General features: G+C 36.4%; 1 protein-coding gene and 1 long non-coding RNA gene across 5 annotated transcripts; one reads left to right on the top strand and one right to left on the bottom strand.

The window, feature by feature from the left end:
• Positions 1–244: 244 nt before the first annotated feature.
• On the bottom strand, positions 245–4813 carry LOC140830082 (uncharacterized). The gene is made up of 5 exons (XM_073193364.1): positions 4145–4813; positions 3082–3582; positions 2497–2989; positions 1682–2014; positions 245–288 (listed from the first exon to the last, which is right to left on the bottom strand). The coding sequence occupies exons 1-5, from the start codon at positions 4811–4813 to the stop codon at positions 245–247; spliced, it is 2040 nt and encodes a 679-aa protein (XP_073049465.1).
• Positions 4814–6881: 2068 nt separating this feature from the next.
• On the top strand, positions 6882–21723 carry LOC140830882 (uncharacterized). Of its 4 annotated transcripts, XR_012117699.1 has the most exons (5): positions 6882–6951; positions 7080–7804; positions 19235–19582; positions 19663–21341; positions 21453–21723. It is a non-coding gene; the product is annotated as an uncharacterized lncRNA (long non-coding RNA). The 4 variants fall into 4 exon arrangements; XR_012117698.1 differs by lacking the exons at positions 6882–6951; positions 7080–7804 and having other exon boundaries at positions 19120–19582; positions 19663–19793; positions 19869–21341; XR_012117700.1 differs by lacking the exons at positions 6882–6951; positions 7080–7804 and having other exon boundaries at positions 19120–19582; positions 19663–19944; positions 20016–21341.
• The last annotated feature ends 433 nt before the right edge of the window (positions 21724–22156 follow it).

The following is a 22156-nucleotide window of genomic DNA, read 5'->3' as shown; positions in this document are numbered from 1 at the left end:
GACATGCATGAATTACTATCATTCCTTAGCTTTAATCATAGGAAATCTCATTGAGGCATTACATCAAACACTTGGTAGAAACAATGAGTTATAGCTCCTTTGTCAATGAATTCAATAGTAATCTTTGAACAATGAATATATATAAAAATATACATATCGATTATATGTCAATGGGAGGAGCTAGTTAGCAATAACATGGTTTGATACATATATAAATCATGTGAGCACAAGGAAAAGCTTTCAATTACAACAAACCAAATGAATGCTTAGATGTTCTTGAAGGAAATCCTACAACAATAATCACAATCATAATCATAAATCGTCTCCAATAATCCAATGAATCATGAACCAATTTAACCCTCGATACTCCAAACCCTTCTATACTCCAAAAACATAGAAGAATTACCTTGTAGCTTGAAATCTTAGGAAGGTGCAACTAAGAAATCACTATAATCCTTGCACTTGGAGCAGAGAATTGGAGAGAAGAAACCTTGAGGGAAAAGGGTTTGAATCGATGGAATAGAAAGGAGAAAGGTAGGAAATATGTAGAAGAGTCTAGAGTAACGTTTATAAGCCTCCAATTCCTTAAAAAACGTGTTTCCTATGCCCTAGACACGGACCCCGTGCCCCCTCCATGTATAGGTCCGTGTACACACTGGAAATCACTCATTTTTCATGGCAAGACCCGGACCCCGTGTAGGAGTCCGTGTACCCTCTGCCAAGGGCCTAAACTGCATTTTTTCTTCCGAATTAGCAAAAGTGGTAAACATGAAAGTTGTAGCCCTATGTGTTTTATTGCATTCCAATTGGCCTCATGTAATTTGAAGGTCTGAGTACAAAGTTATGCTCATTCTCCCAACATGTGTCAGTTTAGGAACAACGAAACACACGACACACTTCGGGCCACTTCTGGCTCGTCTTCCCTAATGATTTAGACAAAACTCAAAACATGAAAGTTATAGCCTTATATCTTATCTTTCTAATGAAAGTGGCCTCACATAAATTGGATCAATATACAAAACATTATACTAAAAACCACAACTACTGTCACATTTGTCGTACCATTTCAGCACTTCTATTTGGCGAAATATCAACTTTCTATTCTACCCATTCATTTCCATAATCATCACCAACTATGAACGTATACCAAAACGATGACCATATAATAACCATTCCAATAAACATATCCATAACCAGTAACCATTCAACATAATCAAGCATAAAACATGATCATAACAATAATAAACCATAAGGATTAACATGATAAAAGGTTGGGCTATTACAATCTCCCCTCCTTATAAAACTTTCGTACCCAAAATTTTCTTGCCGTTGAATAAATTGGTATAACGGTGTTTCATTTCTTCCTCCGGTTCCCAAGTCGCCTCTTCAATAATATGATTCCGCCATAGAACTTTTACAATACCAATCTCTTTGTTCCTTAATAATTTTACCTTGCGATCAAGAATTTGAACCGGTACTTCTTCGTAGCTTAGGTTAGGTAAAAGATATAATGATTCATGTCGAAGGACATGAGATGGATTGGGAAGGTATTTACGTAGCATAGAAACGTGAAAGACATTGTGAACTCGATCCAAGTCCAGTGGTAATACAAGACGATAGGCTCTGTCTCCAATTTTGTCAAGAATTTCAAACGGCCCAATGTATCAAGGACTTAACTTACCTTTCTTGCCAAAACGCATTAGTCCTTTGAGAGGAGCTATTCTAATGAACACATGATCACCAATCTCGAATGCCAAAGGCCGTCGACGTACATCAGCATAAATTTTCTGTCTAGACTGAGCAATCTTCATTCGCTCTTGGATCAATGCCACAACATCTGCTGTTTGTTGAACCAACTCCGGGCCCAACATCTTCCTTTCACCTACATCTTCCCAGTACAATGGAGATCGACACTTTCTTCCATATAAAGCTTCATAGGGTGCCATGCAGATTGAAGATTGATAGCTGTTGTTATACGTAAATTCGACAAGAGGAAATTTGGAATCCCAACTTCCTGGGAAATCAATTGTACAAGCTCATAACATATCTTCCAGAATTTGAATTACCCTTTCGGATTGCCCGTCACTTTGAGGTTGATATTCTGTGCTAAAGGCCAACTTGGTGCCCAAGGCTCTGTGCAAACTCTTCCAGAACTCAGAAGTAAACCTTGGGTCACGATCAGATACAATTGACACAGGGATTCCATGATGTTTTACAATTTCAGCTACATAGACTTAAGTATATTGGTTCATTGTAAACGTTATCTTGACTGGAAGAAAATGAGCCGACTTGGTTAACCAGTCAACAATCACCCAGATGGAATTGTACCCATTGGTGTTCTTGGAAGTCTTGTTACGAAGTCTATGGTGATATGCTCCCATTTCCACTGAGGTATTGGGAGAGATTTCAAAGTTCCAGCAGGTCTTTGATGTTCAATCTTAACCTGCTGACAGGTTAGACATTCAGAAATAAATAACATGATATCTTTCTTCATACCTGGCCACCAATAAAGACGTCGAAGATCTTGATACATTTTGGTACTGCCAGGATGAACTGAATAAGGCGCTGTATGAGCTTCAATAAGTATATCTTTCCGAATGTCATCACCGCTAGGAACAAAAATTCTACCTCGAAAGGTCCATAAACCAGCATGATTCAAACCAAATTCAGAAACTCCTGTTAAATCATTTTTATTCTTCAATTCTAATAACTGAATATCCAATTGTTGCTCCTTTATAATTCGATCAATCAAAGTAGAGCGAAGAACTAGTGCAGATAACTGATCTACTGTACCTGGAGATACCAGAGTTATTTCATTCCTTTGCAAATCGAGTAACAACGGTTTCTGAATCATGGAACCCAATAAATAACTGGATTTACGGCTTAAAGCATTTGCAACGACATTAGCTTTTCCAGGATGATAGCTAATGGTGCAATCATAGTCTTTTACCAGCTCCAACCACCTCCGTTGCCTCGTATTCAATTCCCTCTGCGAAAAAAATAACTCAAACTTTTATGGTCTGTAAAAATTTCACATTTCTCAACATATAAATAATGTCGCCAAATATTTAAGACGAATACCACAGCCGCCAACTCCAAATCATGCGTGAGATAATTCTTCTTGTATTCTTTTAGCTGACGAGTAGCATAAGCAATTACTTTCTCACGTTGCATCAACACATCACCTAACCCCTGCTTTAAGGCATCTGTATACACAACAAAATCCTCAGTACCACAAGGAAGTAATAATACAGAGGCAGAAGTTAGCTTATCTTTCAGAATTTGGAATGCTTGTTGGCATTCTATGGTCCATTCAAATTTGATAGCTTTTCGTGTCAAGCTCGTCAATGGCAATGCTATTTTCGAGAAGTCTTCTATGAATCGTCTGTAATACCCTGCCAAACCAAGAAAACTATGTACCTCTGAAACTGTCTTTGGAATGGACCATTGCCTAATAGATTCAATTTTGGATGGATCAACTGCTATTCCTTCTTTTGATACAATATGGCCCAAAAACGCCACTTGCTCTAACAAAAACTCACATTTCTTTAACTTCGCATATAATTCCTTCTCTCTCAATGTCTGTAATACGATCCTCAAATGCTCCTTATGAAATTCTCATGTCTTCGAATATATCAAAATGTCGTCAATAAATACAATCACAAAAGCATTCAAATACGGCTTAAAGACACGATTTATCTAATCCATAAACACTGAAGGAGCATTAGTTAATCCAAACGACATCACCAAAAATTCATAATGGCCATACCTCGTTCTAAAAGCAGTCTTGGGTATGTCCTCCGTTTTTACCTTCAATTGATGATATCCGGATCGAAGATCGATTTTCGAAAATACAATGGCTCCTTGCAATTGATCAAAAAGATCATCAATTCGAGACAAATGATATTTATTTTTAATAGTTACCTTGTTGAGTTCGCGATAATCATCGTATAACCTCAACGATCCATCCTTCTTTTTCACGAACAAAACTGGAGCTCCCCATGGCGAGTAACTAGGATGTATAAAACCTTTGTCTAATAGCTCTTGCAGTTAATTTTTCAATTCTCATCTCAGTTGGAGACATTCTGTATGGAGCTTTAGAAATTGGGGCTGTACCTAGACTCAATTCAATAACAAACTCTACCTCTCGATCAGGAGGTAAGCCAGACACATCATCAGCAAATACATCAGGATACTCCTGAACTACATCAATATTCTGAATTTGCACATTACTGTCCCTATTCACATCTGATACTAAGGCCAGAAAACCAGGACAACCCTTATTCAATAATTTCGTAGCTTGGAGACAAGAAATAAGGGGAATACTTAGCGAGGATCCTAGCCCAACAAATTCATTACTCTCATGACCATCATCAGTTAAAAACCTCACAGTCTTTTCCACACAGTCAATCACGGAACAATAAGCATATAACCAATCCATACACAATATAACATCGAAAGCAACCATCGGAATTACAATAAAATCAGCATACAACAATCTCGAACCTATCTGTACTGGACATGCCTTAAGAATACTAGTAGGACAAATCTCATCACCAGAAGGCAACATAATATTAAATTGTAAAGGCATGATAGTAGGCTCGCGAGATAAGGAGTGCGTAAATAGTTCAGACATAAAAGAATGAGTTGCTTTGGTATCAATCAATGTAAGTGCTTCCTTGCCATATATTAGAATATTAACTGATATGACTGAAGAATCAGGATTGGCTAATTCTTTTGTCATCGTAAAGATTCTGCCTGGAACTTTTCCTTTATCAGAGGAGAGAGGACACTTTTGTGCTGTATGCCCCATTTCTTTACAGCGATAACATCGACCACTACCAACCAAACACTCAGCTTTGTGTGGCTTGCCACACTTAGGACCATGGTTCGCCGAAACGGGAACGGAACGGCTGGAACGGGCGTTCCGGAACCGGAACGTCAGCACCTTGACGAGTTCCGGGGTGTGTAGGTTGATGGCTTGTATCGGCGTTTCATATACAGAAAACGGGGATATAACGGTGGAACGGAACCGGAACGCAATTCACGATGGTTTTCTTTTGAACTGTCGCTGCTAGCGACGGTTTTATGTATGTAGCGACGGTTTTTATTCAACCGTCGCTGATTTAACATTGGCGACGAGTTTAATAAAACCGTCGCTATAGTTAGCGACGGTTTGAATAAAACCGTTCCCAAATTAAAATCGGCGACGGTTGAATAAAAACCGTCGCTAAATTTAGCGACGATTTTTCGTAAAACCGTCGCAAATTCGAATCAACGACGGATTTAATAGTGCACGTATCTTTGCTTTCTAGTACAAATAATGCAATTGTAGATCCTATTGCACGTCGTATCTTTGCTTTTTAGCACAAATAATGCAGTTTTGAGCACATGCATTGTTTGGATTTTTGGACATTTCACAATTGCATGATGCTCCAAATAGTAGAACATGCAATCATGCGTTGTTCGACCTAAAGCACGTATCTTTCCTATAGATACATTGAATTTCTCAAAACAATTAAAGGATTGCAGCTGGTGCCTGGTAGCTTTCTCCTTTTGATAACTCTCATCTCTCCGCCAGCATAAAAACAGCTTCGCCTCTATTGGAAGCTGCTCCGGCAGAAAAGTGCAACTGCCCAGAAAAGTTCAACTTCTCCACGTAACGTTTCGAGACAAGAACGTACAAAGGCTTCACCATTTTCATGTACTTTTGCACCACTTATTTTGTCAATTTTCTGTTTTCTGAGGTTGCTATTGAATTACAATCTTATTGATTATTTCTTCGTTCATTTACCGCCATGGTTACTCTTTGAGCTGTTATCTCTGGTAAATAAAGAGACAAAAGGCATTCTTACTTCCTCAGCTTTACACAGCAGGGACAATCTTGCATCGCCGCCACCGTACACCGCCGGTTATAGGTAAGCCAACCACTAACTTTAAATTTTTTAGTTTATATAACTCAATTTGTTTATTTTAAATTATTGTCTGAAGTTTTAGACTTCGTATTTCTTATTGTTATTGACTATCCTATTTTTCTTCACTTTGCCCGAATATATATGGTCTAGCTCATATTGAATTTTGGGTTTTGTGTGTACGTGTATATATATTTGTGTGTGTGTTTGTTGGGCTTAATGTTCATACAAAATGGTAGTGAATAAATTACTACAGTTTGATTTTTGCTTAACTCGAATATATTTCGCTAGATTTGTGTGAATATATGTAGTTGGACTTGAAATATATATAAATTATATTGAATTTATTACTTAATTATGTGTACATGATTATATTTTATAAAATATAATATAAATATTATATCATCTAAATTGACTCAACAACTTTTATTAATAATAGTTTGGCTCAAATATTAATCCAACTATAAATTTGTATTATATAATTGTTAAAAACATATTCAAACATTCCTGGAAAAGAAAAAAACAACCAATTTTTTTCTACTTATATTTTTGTGCATTTAAATAAATATATACATTATTATATATTTGGTTTATTATTTTAAAATGCAAATCAGTTACACTTTCTTCTTGATACAATTTATCAATTTCTTTATTTTAAAGTGCAAATCATTAAATCCTATGAACAATGGCTCCAAAACTCGATATTGGTTGGGAGTTTGGTAAATCCATCGGAGGTGACAGAAATACAATACAATGCAAACTTTGTGGAAAAATTATAACTGGTGGAATTACAAGATTAAAGCAACATATTGCTCATGTTGCTGGAAATGTTGAGTCATGCACTAAAGCTCCAAAAGAAATATCATTGATGTTCCGGAAACATCTTCAAGATACTAAGAACGAGAGAAATTTAATCAAAAAAAATAAAGAAATTTCTATTAATGCAATTCAACAGAGCATACATGGACTCGAAAAGCAATGAAAGAAAGTCGTAGAACAAGAGCATTTGAGAAAGATATGTAAAACCGATATGGTTCAGGTAAATAAATATTTTATTTTTATGGTTGATGCATATCCAATATGGTTCAAAATTAATGTATCATTTTAAAAATTTAATTTTAATGGAGTAATATAAAAATTCTGATTAGATATATTATTTAATTTCAGGAAATGTTGGTGGTAATTCATCATCACCAAGTGCAAATCCCAATTTAAGAAAACAGATGACTCGTAACTTTAGCGCACGAGCGGGAGCTCAATTACCATCGAAATGGATTGATTCTTACATGTTTTCATCAAAACGAAAGAGTATAAAAAATTGGTTTGCTTCTGAAAAGGTCAAAGATGTTGGGAAGGCTATTTCAAAATGGTTTATATACAATGCAATTCCATTTCATGCAGCAGATAGTGGTCCATACTACAAAGCAATAATTAATACCATCGCGGATGTTGGACATGGAGTACAAGGTCCTTCGAGACGTCAAATAGGTGGTGTTTTCCTGGAAGAGGAGGTAGAAGATATCACTATATATTTGAATACATTAAAATCCAAATGGCCAAAATATGGATGTACAATAATGTGTGATGGTTGGAGCACACGCAACAAGCATCCTATCATTAATTTTATTATATACTGCGATCGCAACATGATATTTCATAGTTCAGTGGATTGCACAAACAAAAGAAAGACATCCGATTTTATATTATCTCTTTTGAATAATGTTATTGACGATATTGGAGAATAAAATGTTGTACATGTGGTTACAGATAGTGAAAGTGCAAACAAAGCTGCTGGACAAAAATTGATGATTGAAAGACCTCACATGTTTTGGTCACCTTGTGCTACACACTGCATTGATCTTATGCTTGAAGATATTGGTAAGATGACAAAGGTAAAGAGGTGCATTGATAAAGCAAAGCAAATTGTTGGAAACTGAATTCCGGTGTTTGACAAAAAGATAAACCAACTGAACTAAGCAACTAAATTCAGCTAACTGATCGACGCAACTGAATTATAACTGAACAGCTAGCTGCTCTTTCAGCTGAACATCTCTTCAGTCATTCTCGTCAACTGACTCTTTACTAGCTGATCTCGAGATCAGCTGTACACGTCATCAGTTGAAAGCGACAACCGACAAATAGTACAACTACCTGCAACTGGTAGTGGAACGCCGCATTTCAGAATGAGCAGTGTACGACTGTCAGAGTATATCGACGTGGCAATCAACGGTTAGAATATTCAAATATCCTTTAATGTTACCGTTGAGAGAGAAGCCTATAAATCATCGAAGATAGCAGCCGAAGAAATAACGACTGATTTCAGCTATTACATTCTACTTGCTGTTACGCAGCAAAAATATCTACTCACATTCAGAAGTTAAAAGCTCACGTTTACTGGTTATATCAGTAGCATTCAAGGCTACATTCTCGAGCTTAAATAGCACTATGTAATATTTGATAAGTTTTTCTAAGTTGTGCTAAGATCAGTTACCATCTGTAAAAGTGTTATATACTAAGAGTTTCAGTTGTGGCAAAGTGATAAGTCCAAACTGAAGTGGGTCAGTGCAGTATCTTGTATTTGATCAAAGTCTTTTAGTGGATATCCTATCTTCGTGATAGAAGGGGTGACGTAGGAGTTATTCAAGTATCCGAACATCCAGAAACAAATTGTGTTATCTTTACTTCAGTCGTTACTTTTCAGTTAGATACTCTATCTTTCAGTCAGTTTATATTCCGCAACTGTTTCATTCAGTTTAACTGATTGTCATTGACCGACGTGATACCTAATATCAGTTTATAACAAAACTGAACTCAAATTGTCGAAGTATTTTTATATTTTGAGGAGTGTTTATTCAACCCCCCCCTTCTAAACACTCTTTATTCGTTTAACCGATCCTTTCAAGTGGTATCAGAGCGGTTGTATCTCGTCTCAGAATATCTATACTCAAATTTTTCATTATGTCTTCATTCAATAAGATTCCTATGTTCTCTAGTGAAGACTTCGATGATTGGAAGATCAGGATGCAGGCTCACTTAGTTGTACAAGATGATGATATGTGGTACGTTATAACTGATGGACCCATGAAGATTTTGAAAGCGAACACAACTGTTGCCATTACTGATGGGGCACCTCATCGTATAGAAAAGCCCAGAGAAGAATGGACCACAGAGGATAAAAGAAAAGCCAACTTGGATAATGTGGCAAAGGACATACTATATAAGACGTTGGATAAAGTAACTTTCAGCAAAATCAAAATGTGCAAGACATCCAAAGAGATTTGGGAGAAGCTGATCCAGTTTTGCGAAGGGAACGAACAAATCAAAGAAAAGAAACTTTCTATTGCTGTTCAGAAGTTTTACAATATCAAAATGAGAGTTGGTGAAACGATGCATGATTATGATGAAAGAACCAGCTGCATCATCAATGAATTAAATGCACTTGGAAAAGTGTACACAAACAAAGAAGTTGCATTGAAGATAATCAGAGGTCTTCCGAAGGAGTGGGACGTGAAGACCATGGCAATGAGGGAGTCCAATGATCTGAACAAAGTTGAGCTTCATGATCTATTTGCTGATTTGAAAGCCTACGAGTTTGAGCTGCAAACTCGATAAGGAGAATCTTCTACTCCAGCAGCCACAACTGCCTTAGCTGCTGTTAGAACAGAACCAACTGGTTCAGTTGAAAAAGCTACTGATCAACTAAGCAATAATGCCATGTCATTGTTCATCAAAACGTTTGGAAGATTTATGAGGAAAAATCAAGGAAACTTTCAAAATAAATATCAAAGAAGCAATTCCAAGGAAGAATCAAACACTTGCTATAATTGTGGCAAACCAGGTCACATCATTGCTGACTGTACCAAAATAAAGAAAGACAGTCAAGGCTCAACTGAAAGAAGAAAGAAACCATATGAGAACAAAAAGAGATCCAAAGATGATAAGAAGTTCTCTAGGAAGAAGCATGAAGTGCTCTTGGCTGAAGAGAGCAAATCAAAGTGGGCAGACACTGACAGCGAGGAGTCAGAACCAGAAACTTCATGCAGTTTTAGTGACAATGAAGAGGAAGTGAAATGTCTGATGGCTGGTGACACAGAACTGGAGTCCAGCAGTCAACAGGCATTTTACTTTAGCTCAACTGATTTTACAAGAGAAGAACTTATTTCAACATTGCATGACATGGTCAGTGAGTATCATAAGCTTGCCTTATTATTTGAAAAGGCCAGAGCAAAGCAAAATGATCCTATTGACTATAAAACTAAAACTGATGAATCAGTTGACATGTTGAGTCTGAAAAAGGAGATTGCTGAACTCAATACTGAAAGAAGCAAGGATCAGTTAATGATTCAAAAGTTAATGCTTGAAAATTCAAAGCAAACTGAGCTTATTCAGGATTGGAACAAATCATCTGTTGCATTAACTGATATACAGAACTCACAATAATCAGTTACTGATAAAACTGGTTTAGGGTTCAGTAACCAAGATGAAATGTCTCCCAAAGATACTCGACCAAAACTGAATATGGATAAAGGGAAATACATTCACTTTGTCAAATCAGTTATGGTACAAGAACAATCTGAGCCAAGTAAATTGATTGAACAGCCAACTGTAAGTATGAACAAGGGCAAAAGATGTGGTATTGGTTATAGCCCAAAAGTTGTGACTGACTCACGAAGTCAGCCACCAAAAATTTTCAACGAAAATTACTCAAATGGCTACTCAAATTACTATAACAGGAAGCCAGTTCAGAAAAGATACTGGCTGAACAATCAGTTGAAAAAAGGCAAATCACATGTTGTTTCTTCTGCACACCATACACCAAACACACACAGATCGGGAAAAACCATCTGGAATACAGCAACTGGACGGTCAGTTAGACTGATCCAAGTCTGTATTCCTAAAGGACTAATCAACTTTGGACCCAAATAGAAAAGGGTACCAGAATCTAATCTTGTGTGTGATTGCAGATAACAGGTACAAGCATTGAATCTATATGGTACTTGGATAGTGGATGCTCACGCCACATGACGGGAGATTCAGATTTATTATCTCAATTGATTAAGTACATTGGACCAAACATCAGTTTTGGAGATAATTCTAAAGGTAAAACCGTGGGTAAAGCTTATCCATGGTAACTTCATCATTAATGACGTCTTATTAGTTGAGAATCTCAAGTATAATCTGATCAGCATCAGTCAATTATGCGATAATGTATTCTCAGTTCAGTTTGACAAACATTCTTGTTCAGTCAAAAACTCAACTGAAGAGATCATTCTAACTGGCAAAAGGTGTGGAAACACTTACAAAGTCAGTTGGAATGATCAACCTTATGCACCAGTATATTTTATTCCTTCAAATTCCTCTAAAAACTGGTTGTGGCATAAGAGATTAAACCACCTAAATTTCAAGTCTATTGCATATTTGAGTAACCACGATCTTGTTACTGGATTGCCCAAAATAGATTTTACCAGAAATAAAATTTGCTCAGCATGTCAGTTTGGTAAACAAGTCAAATCTTCTTTTAAGAACAAGGGCCGTAAATCTTCTTCCCGATGCTTAGAGCTGTTACATATGGATCTATTTGGTCCAATATCAGTCATGAGCTTAGGGGGAATGAAATACACCTTGGTGGTTGTAGATAACTTTTCAAGATTCACTTGGGTTATATATATCAAGTCCAAAGACCAAACTGCTGCTCAACTGATTAAGCTTTTCAAAAGATTATTAAATGAAAAATCAGTTGGAATTGACATAATCAGATCCGATCGAGGAACTGAATTTATCAATCAAATTCTTTCAAATTATTTAGAGAATGCCGGAATCAAGCATGAGCTCTCAGCAGCTAGAACTCCTCAGCAAAATGGTGTAGCTGAAAGGAGAAATCGGACCCTTAAAGAGGCTGCTAGAACAATGCTTGCTGATTCTAGTATCTCTCAAAGGTTTTGGGCAGAGGCAGTGAACACTGCGTGTTACACTCAAAACAGATCAATGATTAATAATAATCATATGAAAACACCTTATGAGATCTGGCATGGAAGAAAAAGTGTGGTTTCATATTTTAAAATATTCGGCTGCAGATGTTTTATACTTGTCAATGATAAAACTCATTTAAAAGCTTTTGATGCTAAATCTGCAGAAGGAATATTTCTTGATTATTTTTCACTGAGTAAAGCTTATAGAGTTTTCAACAAAAATACTTTAAATGTTGAGGAATCTATCCATGTTGTTTTTGATGAAACTGTACTAACTGACAAGCCAACTGATCCAGTTGAGCTAGCTGATAGATTTACAGATATAAGCTTGGTTGATGATGATGATGATGATGATGATGATGATGAAGACATCCATATTAATCAAAGCAACCTCCAAACACCTGAACCAGAAGTGTTAGATCAACCAGCTAAACCAGAAGTTGTTCCTAACGATCAGTTGATAGAGCAACCAAATGACATTCAGTTACCAACTGAAACTTCTCCAACTGAAATTGCCCACAGAAGCAGTTGTTGATTTAGAAGCAATAAATGCTGAAACCAGATGGAAGAAATCACATCCTCCAGAGTTGGTAATAGGTAATCAATCTGATCCAGTAAGAACAAGAAATCAGATGCTCAATCAATTCATTCATTCAGCTTTCATATCACAACTAGAACCCAAGAAGAATGATGAAGCTCTTGCTGATACAAACTGAATAAATGCAATGCAAGAGGAGCTAAATCAGTTTATCCATAACAATGTCTGGAACTTAGTTCCAAGATCAATTTCAAAAACTGTCATAGGTACAAAATGGGTGTACAGGAACAAACTGAACGAAGATGGTTCAGTTGTGCGCAACAAAGCAAGGCTAGTAGCACAAGGATATAGGCAAGAAGAAGGAATTGATTACGATGAGACATATGCACCAGTTGCAAGACTGGAGGCAATCAGAATATTCCTTGCTTAAGCTTCATTCAAAAACTTCAAAGTCTATCAAATGGATGTAAAGAGTGCATTTCTTAATGGCCAGTTGCAGGAAGAAGTCTACATTGAACAACCTCCAGGTTTTATCAATCATCACCTTCCTGATCATGTCTACCATTTGAACAAAGCCTTATATGGTCTTAAGCAAGCTCCAAGAGCTTGGTATGAAACCCTTTCAAAATTTCTAACTGATCAGGATTTTTCTGTTGGATCAGTTGATAAGACATTGTTCAAATTCTCCAAGAATGATCATATTCTACTCGTTCAAATTTATGTTGACGACATTATTTTTGGGTCAACTAACCCCAAATTATGCGAGAAGTTTGCTAAGTTAATGCAGGAGAAATTTGAAACGAGCATGATGGGTGAACTGACATTCTTTCTTGGATTACAAGTGAAGCAACTGGAGTCGGGCACTTTCATTAGTCAAACTAAATACACGAAGGAATTACTGAAGAAGTTTGGCATGGAATCGTGTTCAGCTGCAAGTACTCCCATGAGCTCATCAGTAAAACTGGACACTGATCAAGGGGGAATATCAGTTGAGACGACACTTTACAGAGGTTTAATAGGTTCATTATTGTATCTAACTGCTAGTCGTCTTGATATTGTATTTGTTGTATGTATATGTGCTAGATTTCAAGCAAATCCTATGCAATCACACTTTACAGCTGCCAAGCGTATTTTGAAATATCTTAAGGGCACACAAAATGTTGGGTTATGGTATTCTAAAGATTCATCTTTCAATTTAGTTGGATATTCAGATGCAAATTATGCAGGATGTAAGTTTGATCGTAAAAGTACTAGCGGATCATGTCAGTTTCTAGGGGACAGACTGATCTCCTGGTTCAGCAAGAAGCAAACATCCATAGCAACTTCCACAACTGAAGCAGAATATCTTGCTGCTGGAAGCTGCTGTGCTCAACTGCTCTGGATTCAGCAACAACTGAGAGATTATGGAATTGATGCTAAAGAATCGCCCATATTCTGTGATAATACAAGTACGATTGTTATCACCTACAATCCAGTTCTTCACTCCAGGACCAAGCATATAGATGTTAGGCATCACTTCATCAGAGATCATGCCTTGAAGAAGAACATCAGACTGGAATACGTCTCAACTGAGCAGCAAGCAGCTGATATCTTCACCAAACCACTGGTTGAGACTAAGTTTTCTCATTTTCGCAATATACTTGGATTAATTGATTTATCCTAATCAGTTTTTGCTGCTGTCTTGGTTGTTAATTCCTCTGTCAGTTTTATTGTCATTTACTGATCATTCAGTTAGTTCTTTATTGATATAACTTTCAACTGATGTTAGTTAATCTTCTATTAGTTCATTTTATTCAGTACTTGTGCTTATGATTTACTTATCAACTGATGAAATCAAGTAATGCAGGAAAATAACAAGACATAGATAAACTGATAACATCATTTCATTCATTTGAAGAAATTGTTGCGAATTACATTATACAATTCGTCCTGAACAAAAGCCCTCCACTTGGCCATCCATTGATTTAAATCTCCAGTGCAAGTATTATGAAAACTGTCAGACTGAGATATGAGCTCCAGGATCCTCCTCTCCTTGTAGAGCATCAGCTCATAAATATTGTCTGATTCGAAAACATTCACAGCATAGGCAACGTGCAAGCGTTCTCGATATTTCTCCAGTTTTTCCAGCAAAATGGGAGTGTTTGCCATCTCATTCTCCCAAAGAAACTGAAGTTCTTGGAGATTCTCCCAGTAGCGTAGAATTTGATGGAAAACATCATCTTCCATCTCAACCTTTCTCTTCTCCAGAGCTGCTTTCATAAAATCTTCAGCCATGTCCGGAGATTTTGAACTGCTTGCACCTGCCATTTTCTTTACTGAATATAATTTGCTAATATGCTTGCAACTGACAAAGCTGCTCTTATTTATAGAACATGACAAAGAAGATGAAAGGACTATTTCATTATGACAGACGTTTGCACTAATAAGCATCAGGATTTCTTTTAATTAATCTTGTTTTATTTTCTCTAAATTCTCTTTTATGGATCTATTAAGGGGGAATATTGGTTTTAAAAGGTTAACTGAGAAGACAATTGTTAGTCAACTCTCAACTGAGGACACAATCTCACAACTGATCATTCAGTTGAGTTTTTCACTAATCTTCTCATATAAGTTAACTAATTCAACCATATTATATTCTAAATCAAGTGACGTGACTGTTCTTCAAGCATTAAATGATATCCTTCAGCAAATGATTGGTGGAAAAACGTGGACACCTTTTGAACTGTTTAAATTACACATGCTTACAGCACACGTACACACGTTGTAATTCAGAATTTCTATGGACTGACACGTGTCCAGAATTTGAATAGTCACGTACATATGTACCATTCCCTGCTCCATTTCAGTTTTACTTTACGTTTATCTACAAACTCTTGAGAGAAAAAAAAAATCTCATCCTTCTATTTTCTAGGAAATCATTCAGTTCAAAATGGCGAATCAAACTCCCGCTTTTATGCTGAATGCAATGGCTATCAACTTCGGATCGATTCTATCCTTCGGCGACGCTGATGTCAAGAACGTATTTCAAAAACTCGAAACTACAGGGTCAAGGACATTCTTGGGACAATCATCACAAGAGATCTACCCCAAAGAACTTCAGGAATTCTACTCTTGCGGTATGATCAATTCTGATGAAAACATCACCTCTACTATCAATGGTCAGTTGCTGACCATCTCTGAAGATTCCTTTGGAGAAATCTTTTCTTTACCATCTGATGGACTGACACACCTCTCTGATGTTAAAGCATCTGATGTTGAAGAAATGCAAATCTCACTTTCTGCTGATGGACGGAAAATCAAAGTTTCCAATCCAAAGAAGGAGCTGAAGCACGAGGTTCAGTTACTTGCTGATATCATCGCCAAAGGGATTTTGGCGAAAGCTGGATCTTTTGCTGCACTTACGTTGGAAAAATTTCAGGCCATTTTTATCATTATGGCCGAACGTAAACTCAACTGGGAACATCTTATATTCAACATTTTAAAGAATATGTTTCTATCATCCAAACAGTCCAAAGGCTTTGCAGTGCAACTGAGCCATCTGCTGAAAGTGAAGGGGTTAGTGGATGATGATTCATAAAAATCATCCAAATTCAAAGTCTTCAATCCGAAGAATACTATGCCACACAAGACCAAATTGGACATTTCTCCTGCTCAGTTTGTAAAGATAAAGCAGGAGATTGGGACTCAACAGGCGGCCCCTAAATCAGTGAAAAAGGCCAATACATTGGCTCAATTGAAGTCAGCAAAAAGGAAATTAGATGTGGGTGAACCAGATTCAGATAAAACTCCTTCCCAAAAGATAGCCAAGAAACCGAGAACCCAGAGGATTAAGCCAACAACTACAGAGGAATCTATTCCTACTGACAAGCCAATTTCTTCAGATGCTCAGCAGCCAATTGAAGCAGTTCCTCTGAAGATCATCCCACCAGAAAAATCAGCTGGTGCAAAGAAAGAAACAGTTAGGATCAAAGCTCCTCTGAATAATATTGCTCGTCTTACTGTTCTGGCACCTGCCCGACCCAAAGGCATCACTATTGTAGAACGGGTGGATGCTACTCGAACTGGTCTAGAAATTCCACACATCCTAAGTTCTGATAAAGGCAAGGGCAAATTGATTGAAGAGCCCAGTCCATCCAATGCCATTCAAACCCACATTGACCTTGTTTGGGATAGGGTTAATAATTTTGCAGCATCAAAACTTCAACTCTATGATACTTGGACAGCCTACCGTACTCATATTTTTGCCAAGCAACTGAGAAAGAAATCCCAGCTGAACAAGTTCATCAAACTGGAAGCCTTTGTCCTCAAGATGGTCAAAGCGACAACAATTGTTTAAGCTCTGGAGAGAAAAACTTACTTGTTTGATCAGATGAGAGCGAAGAAGTTAGCACAAATTCTTGACAAACTGAAGGCTAACTACGTTCCAACAAATCCTACTGCCAATGCTGATCATGCGGTGATTACTCAGCTAGACACCGATCTGATTGGCTTGCTATCTCAGATAATGTTTTGGGAAATGGATCGAGAGTTAGTCCTTCATCAAGGAGATCCAGACGATGATGAAGAGGAAATAGTTGAAGAACCTTCCTCTCAACAGAAAGAGTCACCCTCATAACAGGCCATTATTCCAACTGAAGAGCCAGTTCAGGATATGCCTCAATCACCTACTGGTAAACATCAAATGTACACTGAAGCAGAATTATCTTTCGTAAACATTGATGAAATTATCCAAGCAGTGGTGCAAGAATCCAATTTGAGTGAACCTATTTCTAATCCAGTTGATCACCCTGTTGATCAAAACCATCCAGAGGTTCCTATCTCTTTAGAAGCACCAGTTCAGCAAGATCTATCTGCTGAACAAGCTATTCCAACTGTTGTGCCCACTGATTCCCTAGATCACCCTCTAGAAGCACCAGTTTTGGCTTCATCAGATTCTTTTATTCTTCTAGGCAGCTCATCTGCTGATCAGAATCCACCTTCTCCACCTCCAATTCCAGAAGAAGTTGCTGCAATCACTTCAGTGTGAATGTTGCTGAAACAGTAGCAACTGATCAAGAATTATTATCTTTGATCAAACTACAAGAGGATCGGAAACCTCTCATCAGTCTCCTCCTCCATCCTCTTCAGATTTTGATCTTGTTCTCGAAGAAATTCAAAATATGCAAGATAGTATGAATCAGATACTCTCAGCCATCTCAAAGATTCAGATTACGCAACTGTCTCACACCTTAAAATTGGAAGACTCTCAACAGTTCAACTCCGAGAAGCTAAAGGCTATCCAAACTGCTGTTACCTCTCTCTCATTTGCAGTTGAAGAAATCCAGAAGAACAAGGTGATAGCCTTGAGTCTCACTGCAACTCAAATTCTATTAACAAACGAGTTGACAGTGTCGAGACACTCATCTCCAGAAAGATAGATTTGCTACAAGTCACAATGACCTCTGCTATTGAAAACATTTCTACCTCTGTCCGGCTTCTATCTACTGACGTTCGGAAATTATCTGTCAAGATGAAGCTGTTTGACAAAAAGGGGGAAGAGCTCAAAGATATTTTAGATCAGCAGAAGAAATCTCAATAAGCAGCAGTCTTTCTTGTATTTGTGAAGTATATGAGTTCAGTTGTTCTACCTCATATTTTATCTACTATGAGTTCAGTTATTCGATTTTTTTTTACTCTAGTTTTGTCAAAACACCATAAAGGGAGAAATTATTGGAAACTGAATTCCGGTGTTTGACAAAAAGATAAACCAACTGAACTAAGCAACTGAATTCAGCTAACTAATCGACGCAACTGAATTATAACTGAACAGCTAGCTGCTCTTTCAGCTGAACATCTCTTCAGTCATTCTCGTCAACTGACTCTTTACTAACTGATCTCGAGATCAGCTGTACACGTCATCAGTTGAAAGCGACAACCGACAAATAGTACAACTACCTGCAACTGGTAGTGGAACGCCGCATTTCAGAATGAGCAGTGTACGACTGTCAGAGTATATCGACGTGGCAATCAACGGTTAGAATATTCAAATATCCTTTAATGTTACCGTTGAGAGAGAAGCCTATAAATAATCGAAGATAGCAGCCGAAGAAATAACGACTGATTTCAGCTATTACATTCTACTTGCTGTTACGCAGCAAAAATATCTGCTCACATTCAGAAGTTAAAAGCTCACGTTTACTGGTTATATCAGTAGCATTCAAGGCTACATTCTCGAGCTTAAATAGCACTATGTAATATTTGATAAGTTTTTCTAAGTTGTGCTAAGATCAGTTACCATCTGTAAAAGTGTTATATACTAAGAGTTTCAGTTGTGGCAAAGTGATAAGTCCAAACTGAAGTGGGTCAGTGCAGTATCTTGTATTTGATCAAAGTCTTTTAGTGGATATCCTATCTTCGTGATAGAAGGGGTGACGTAGGAGTTATTCAAGTATCCGAACATCCAGAAACAAATTGTGTTATCTTTACTTCAGTCGTTACTTTTCAGTTAGATACTCTATCTTTCAGTCAGTTTATATTCCGCAACTGTTTTATTCAGTTTAACTGATTGTCATTGACCGACGTGATACCTAATATCAGTTTATAACAAAACTGAACTCAAATTGTCGAAGTATTTTTATATTTTGAGGAGTGTTTATTCAACCCCCCCCCCCCCCCCCCTTCTAAACACTCTTTATTCGTTTAACCGATCCTTTCACAAATAACAAGTTTTATATACAATAGTGACAAAATCGTGAACTTAATGAAAATATACACAAATGATCGTGAATTGTTGAGACTTGGAATCACTCGCTTTGCTACTGAATTTATTTCTTTAGAAAGTCTCGTCCGGTATTGTCAAGATTTGAAGAGATTGTGCACTTCATTTGAGTGGCATGAGTACAACAATACAAGCAAGAGAAGAAAAGATATCGAAAAAATTACGACGATCATTTTGGACACAAAATTTTGGAAGTCGGCTCGTGATATATGCACAAAAATGGAACCTCTCGTCAAAGTTTTGAAGTTGGTTGATCGAGACAATAAGCCAACGCTGTCGATTATATAAGAAGCAATGGATAGAGCTAAATTATCTATAAAAGAAAGTGTGAAAGACTGGCAATTGTACTGGGATGTGATTGATGAGCGTTGGTATAATTAATTACACCAACACCTACATGCTGCAGGTAAAATTAGATTATATTTACAAAAAATAAATCCATTGTTGTGGTTATCATTATATAATTTTAAATTTGTGTGTTTTTAGCATATTTTCTCAATCCAATGCTCCAATATTCTGGAACTTGTGTTTACACTGATGAAGCAAGACGAGGATTGAAGACAGTAATCAAAAGACTAGAGCCCGATTTAAATACACAAGCTGCAATGATTAATGAGGTATGATATTTATAAGTTTTGCTTAACATATTTTATATCCAGTATACCATAGTTTTTATCAAACATGTTTCACAGATTAAATTGTTTACTAAACAAATTGGAGAGTTTGGATCCCCACTTGCAAAAATGGCTGTTAAAAAAAGTCTTCTAGGTTTGAATTTCTTTATGTTTTTTCATAGATATTAAAGTTATACAATATATATCATATGTTTCATTTCTCAGCTGAATGGTGGAATGAGTATGGTGAAGAAGCTGCCCACCTAAGAAAACTTGCAATTAAAGTTCTTAGTCAAACATGTTCATCTTCTGGTTGTGAGAGAAATTAGAGCACATGGTCATTAATACATACTAAGCTTCGCAATTGTTTGGCGATTGAAAAATTGAATAAATTGGTATATGTCCATTACAATATGCGGTTAAGAGTACGAAATTTGATGCAAAAAAGTGGAGATGATGATTACTATAGTCCAATAGATCTTGATCACATATTCAAAGATGATGATATTTTAAATGAATGGACTAGAGATAATGAACCCTCTGTGTTGCAAGACGATGAATTAGAATGGTTAGATCAAGGTCATGAAATATCAAATGCCCAAGAAAGCAACAAGAACAAAAACAATGAGGGCACCTCAAGATTATCAAAAGGAAAAGGAAACATATTAAATGAAAGTGATGAAACTGACAATGACGATAAAAGTGACGACAATGATGATAGTGGTGATGGGAACAATTGGGAAAGTGGCAAAAAAACATGGAGATGCTGATAAAGCATGTCAAGATGATCAATATGATACTGGCATGTCATGGGCACGGGGGAAAGAGAATTATTATGCAATACAAGACACTGATCATGGGTATCGTCCTAGGATAGAAAAACGTCGCTTTTTAGCAAGTTTGACAGGGTTCTCGAGTGCTGAAGATGATGAACATTTTAGTGGATCTTCAGATTCATATATGCGTGTTGAAGAGGAAATAAAAAATTTGGGCTTGGGGGGTCACCATCAATTTCAGTTTGGAGATGATTCGAGAAATTACCATTGGAGCTCTCAAGATTTTTGGTCGTGGTGCCATTGGATATAATGAACCAGACTTTGATTATAGCACAAGACATGATGATTTATCATCTCATGATTATGGATCGTCTCAATACACCGGTTCTGGGAATAATCAATTTGAGGGATTTTCTTATAGTGGCCGAAATAGATATCATAATCCTCAAGCACTTGCAGTCACTGGTATTAGACATGATGGTCATGGTTCTATATCTTCAAGTGAGGCCAGTAATTCTTTTGGACATCAAGAATTTGGAGACTACCATCGTCGTGACGATACATTATTAAATTCTACCTCATTACACCATATACATTCAGTTTCAAATCCACTATTCAATGCATATCCACTAGGACAATTTAACACTGGTTTATATCAGCAACCATATGGTGGAGATCAATTTTCTCAACTGAATCCCGAAGAAGAATACACTAATGATTTTGTTCCTCCACATCATTCCTCATGGTATTAGTTTCGATGATATAACATTTACATGTAATTTTGTATATAAATGTTTGTTTTCATCAACTTATATTTCATTTCTCATTGTTATTATATTATCATATGATATGAGTAATTTAATAAGCTTAACATTAATTTCACTAGGAACATTGGAAAGCAAAGCACATCGGTTGATGTGAGATGGTGAATCTTGAGTCTTCTTCCCGCTGCATCCATCAATGAAAAACTAATAAAGAAGAGACTGCAAGTCAACTATTTCTATTGAGAAATTTTCATTACAAAATGTGAAAAAAAAAAAACTAAGTTAATTATAAAATATTTCTATTTTAATTGATGTTAAATAATTTGTAACATCACTTTATATAAGATTTGATGCTTATTATTAGTCCATCACTCTAAATTGATTCAAATTTGTGCAAACTTATATATATCCAATCGAAAAATATTTTAAAGTTTTAATTAATTAAATACAAATAATTTTTAATAGTATATTTAATTTTTGATATGGTTGGAAATTTTTTAAATATAATGACGATATAAATTGTGTTCAATAAATTGTTAATAAATTTTTAAAAATATTTAAATTTCTTATTTATATCAAATAATATATTTAAATGATATTTATTTTAATTTTTATATTTCTAAATATTTTCCAAAATTTTTAATTTTTATATATTTATAATATTTTTTTTAAATATACGTTCCGCGACCGTTCTGCGAAATTTCATTGTAACTAGAACGGTAGCATCCGTTCCGATCTCCGGAACTGCGACAACGAACCATGCTTAGCACATAACGGTCGCTCTGTATCTGAAGAAGGCGCATAAGGTTTATTGTGTTGTTCCATC

This window comes from Primulina eburnea, chromosome 4, assembly GCF_022965805.1.
Source record: "Primulina eburnea isolate SZY01 chromosome 4, ASM2296580v1, whole genome shotgun sequence".
Lineage (NCBI taxonomy): Eukaryota > Viridiplantae > Streptophyta > Magnoliopsida > Lamiales > Gesneriaceae > Primulina > Primulina eburnea.
The sequence above is the reverse complement of the archived record's forward strand: the minus strand, read 5'-3'. Positions and strand labels throughout refer to the sequence as shown.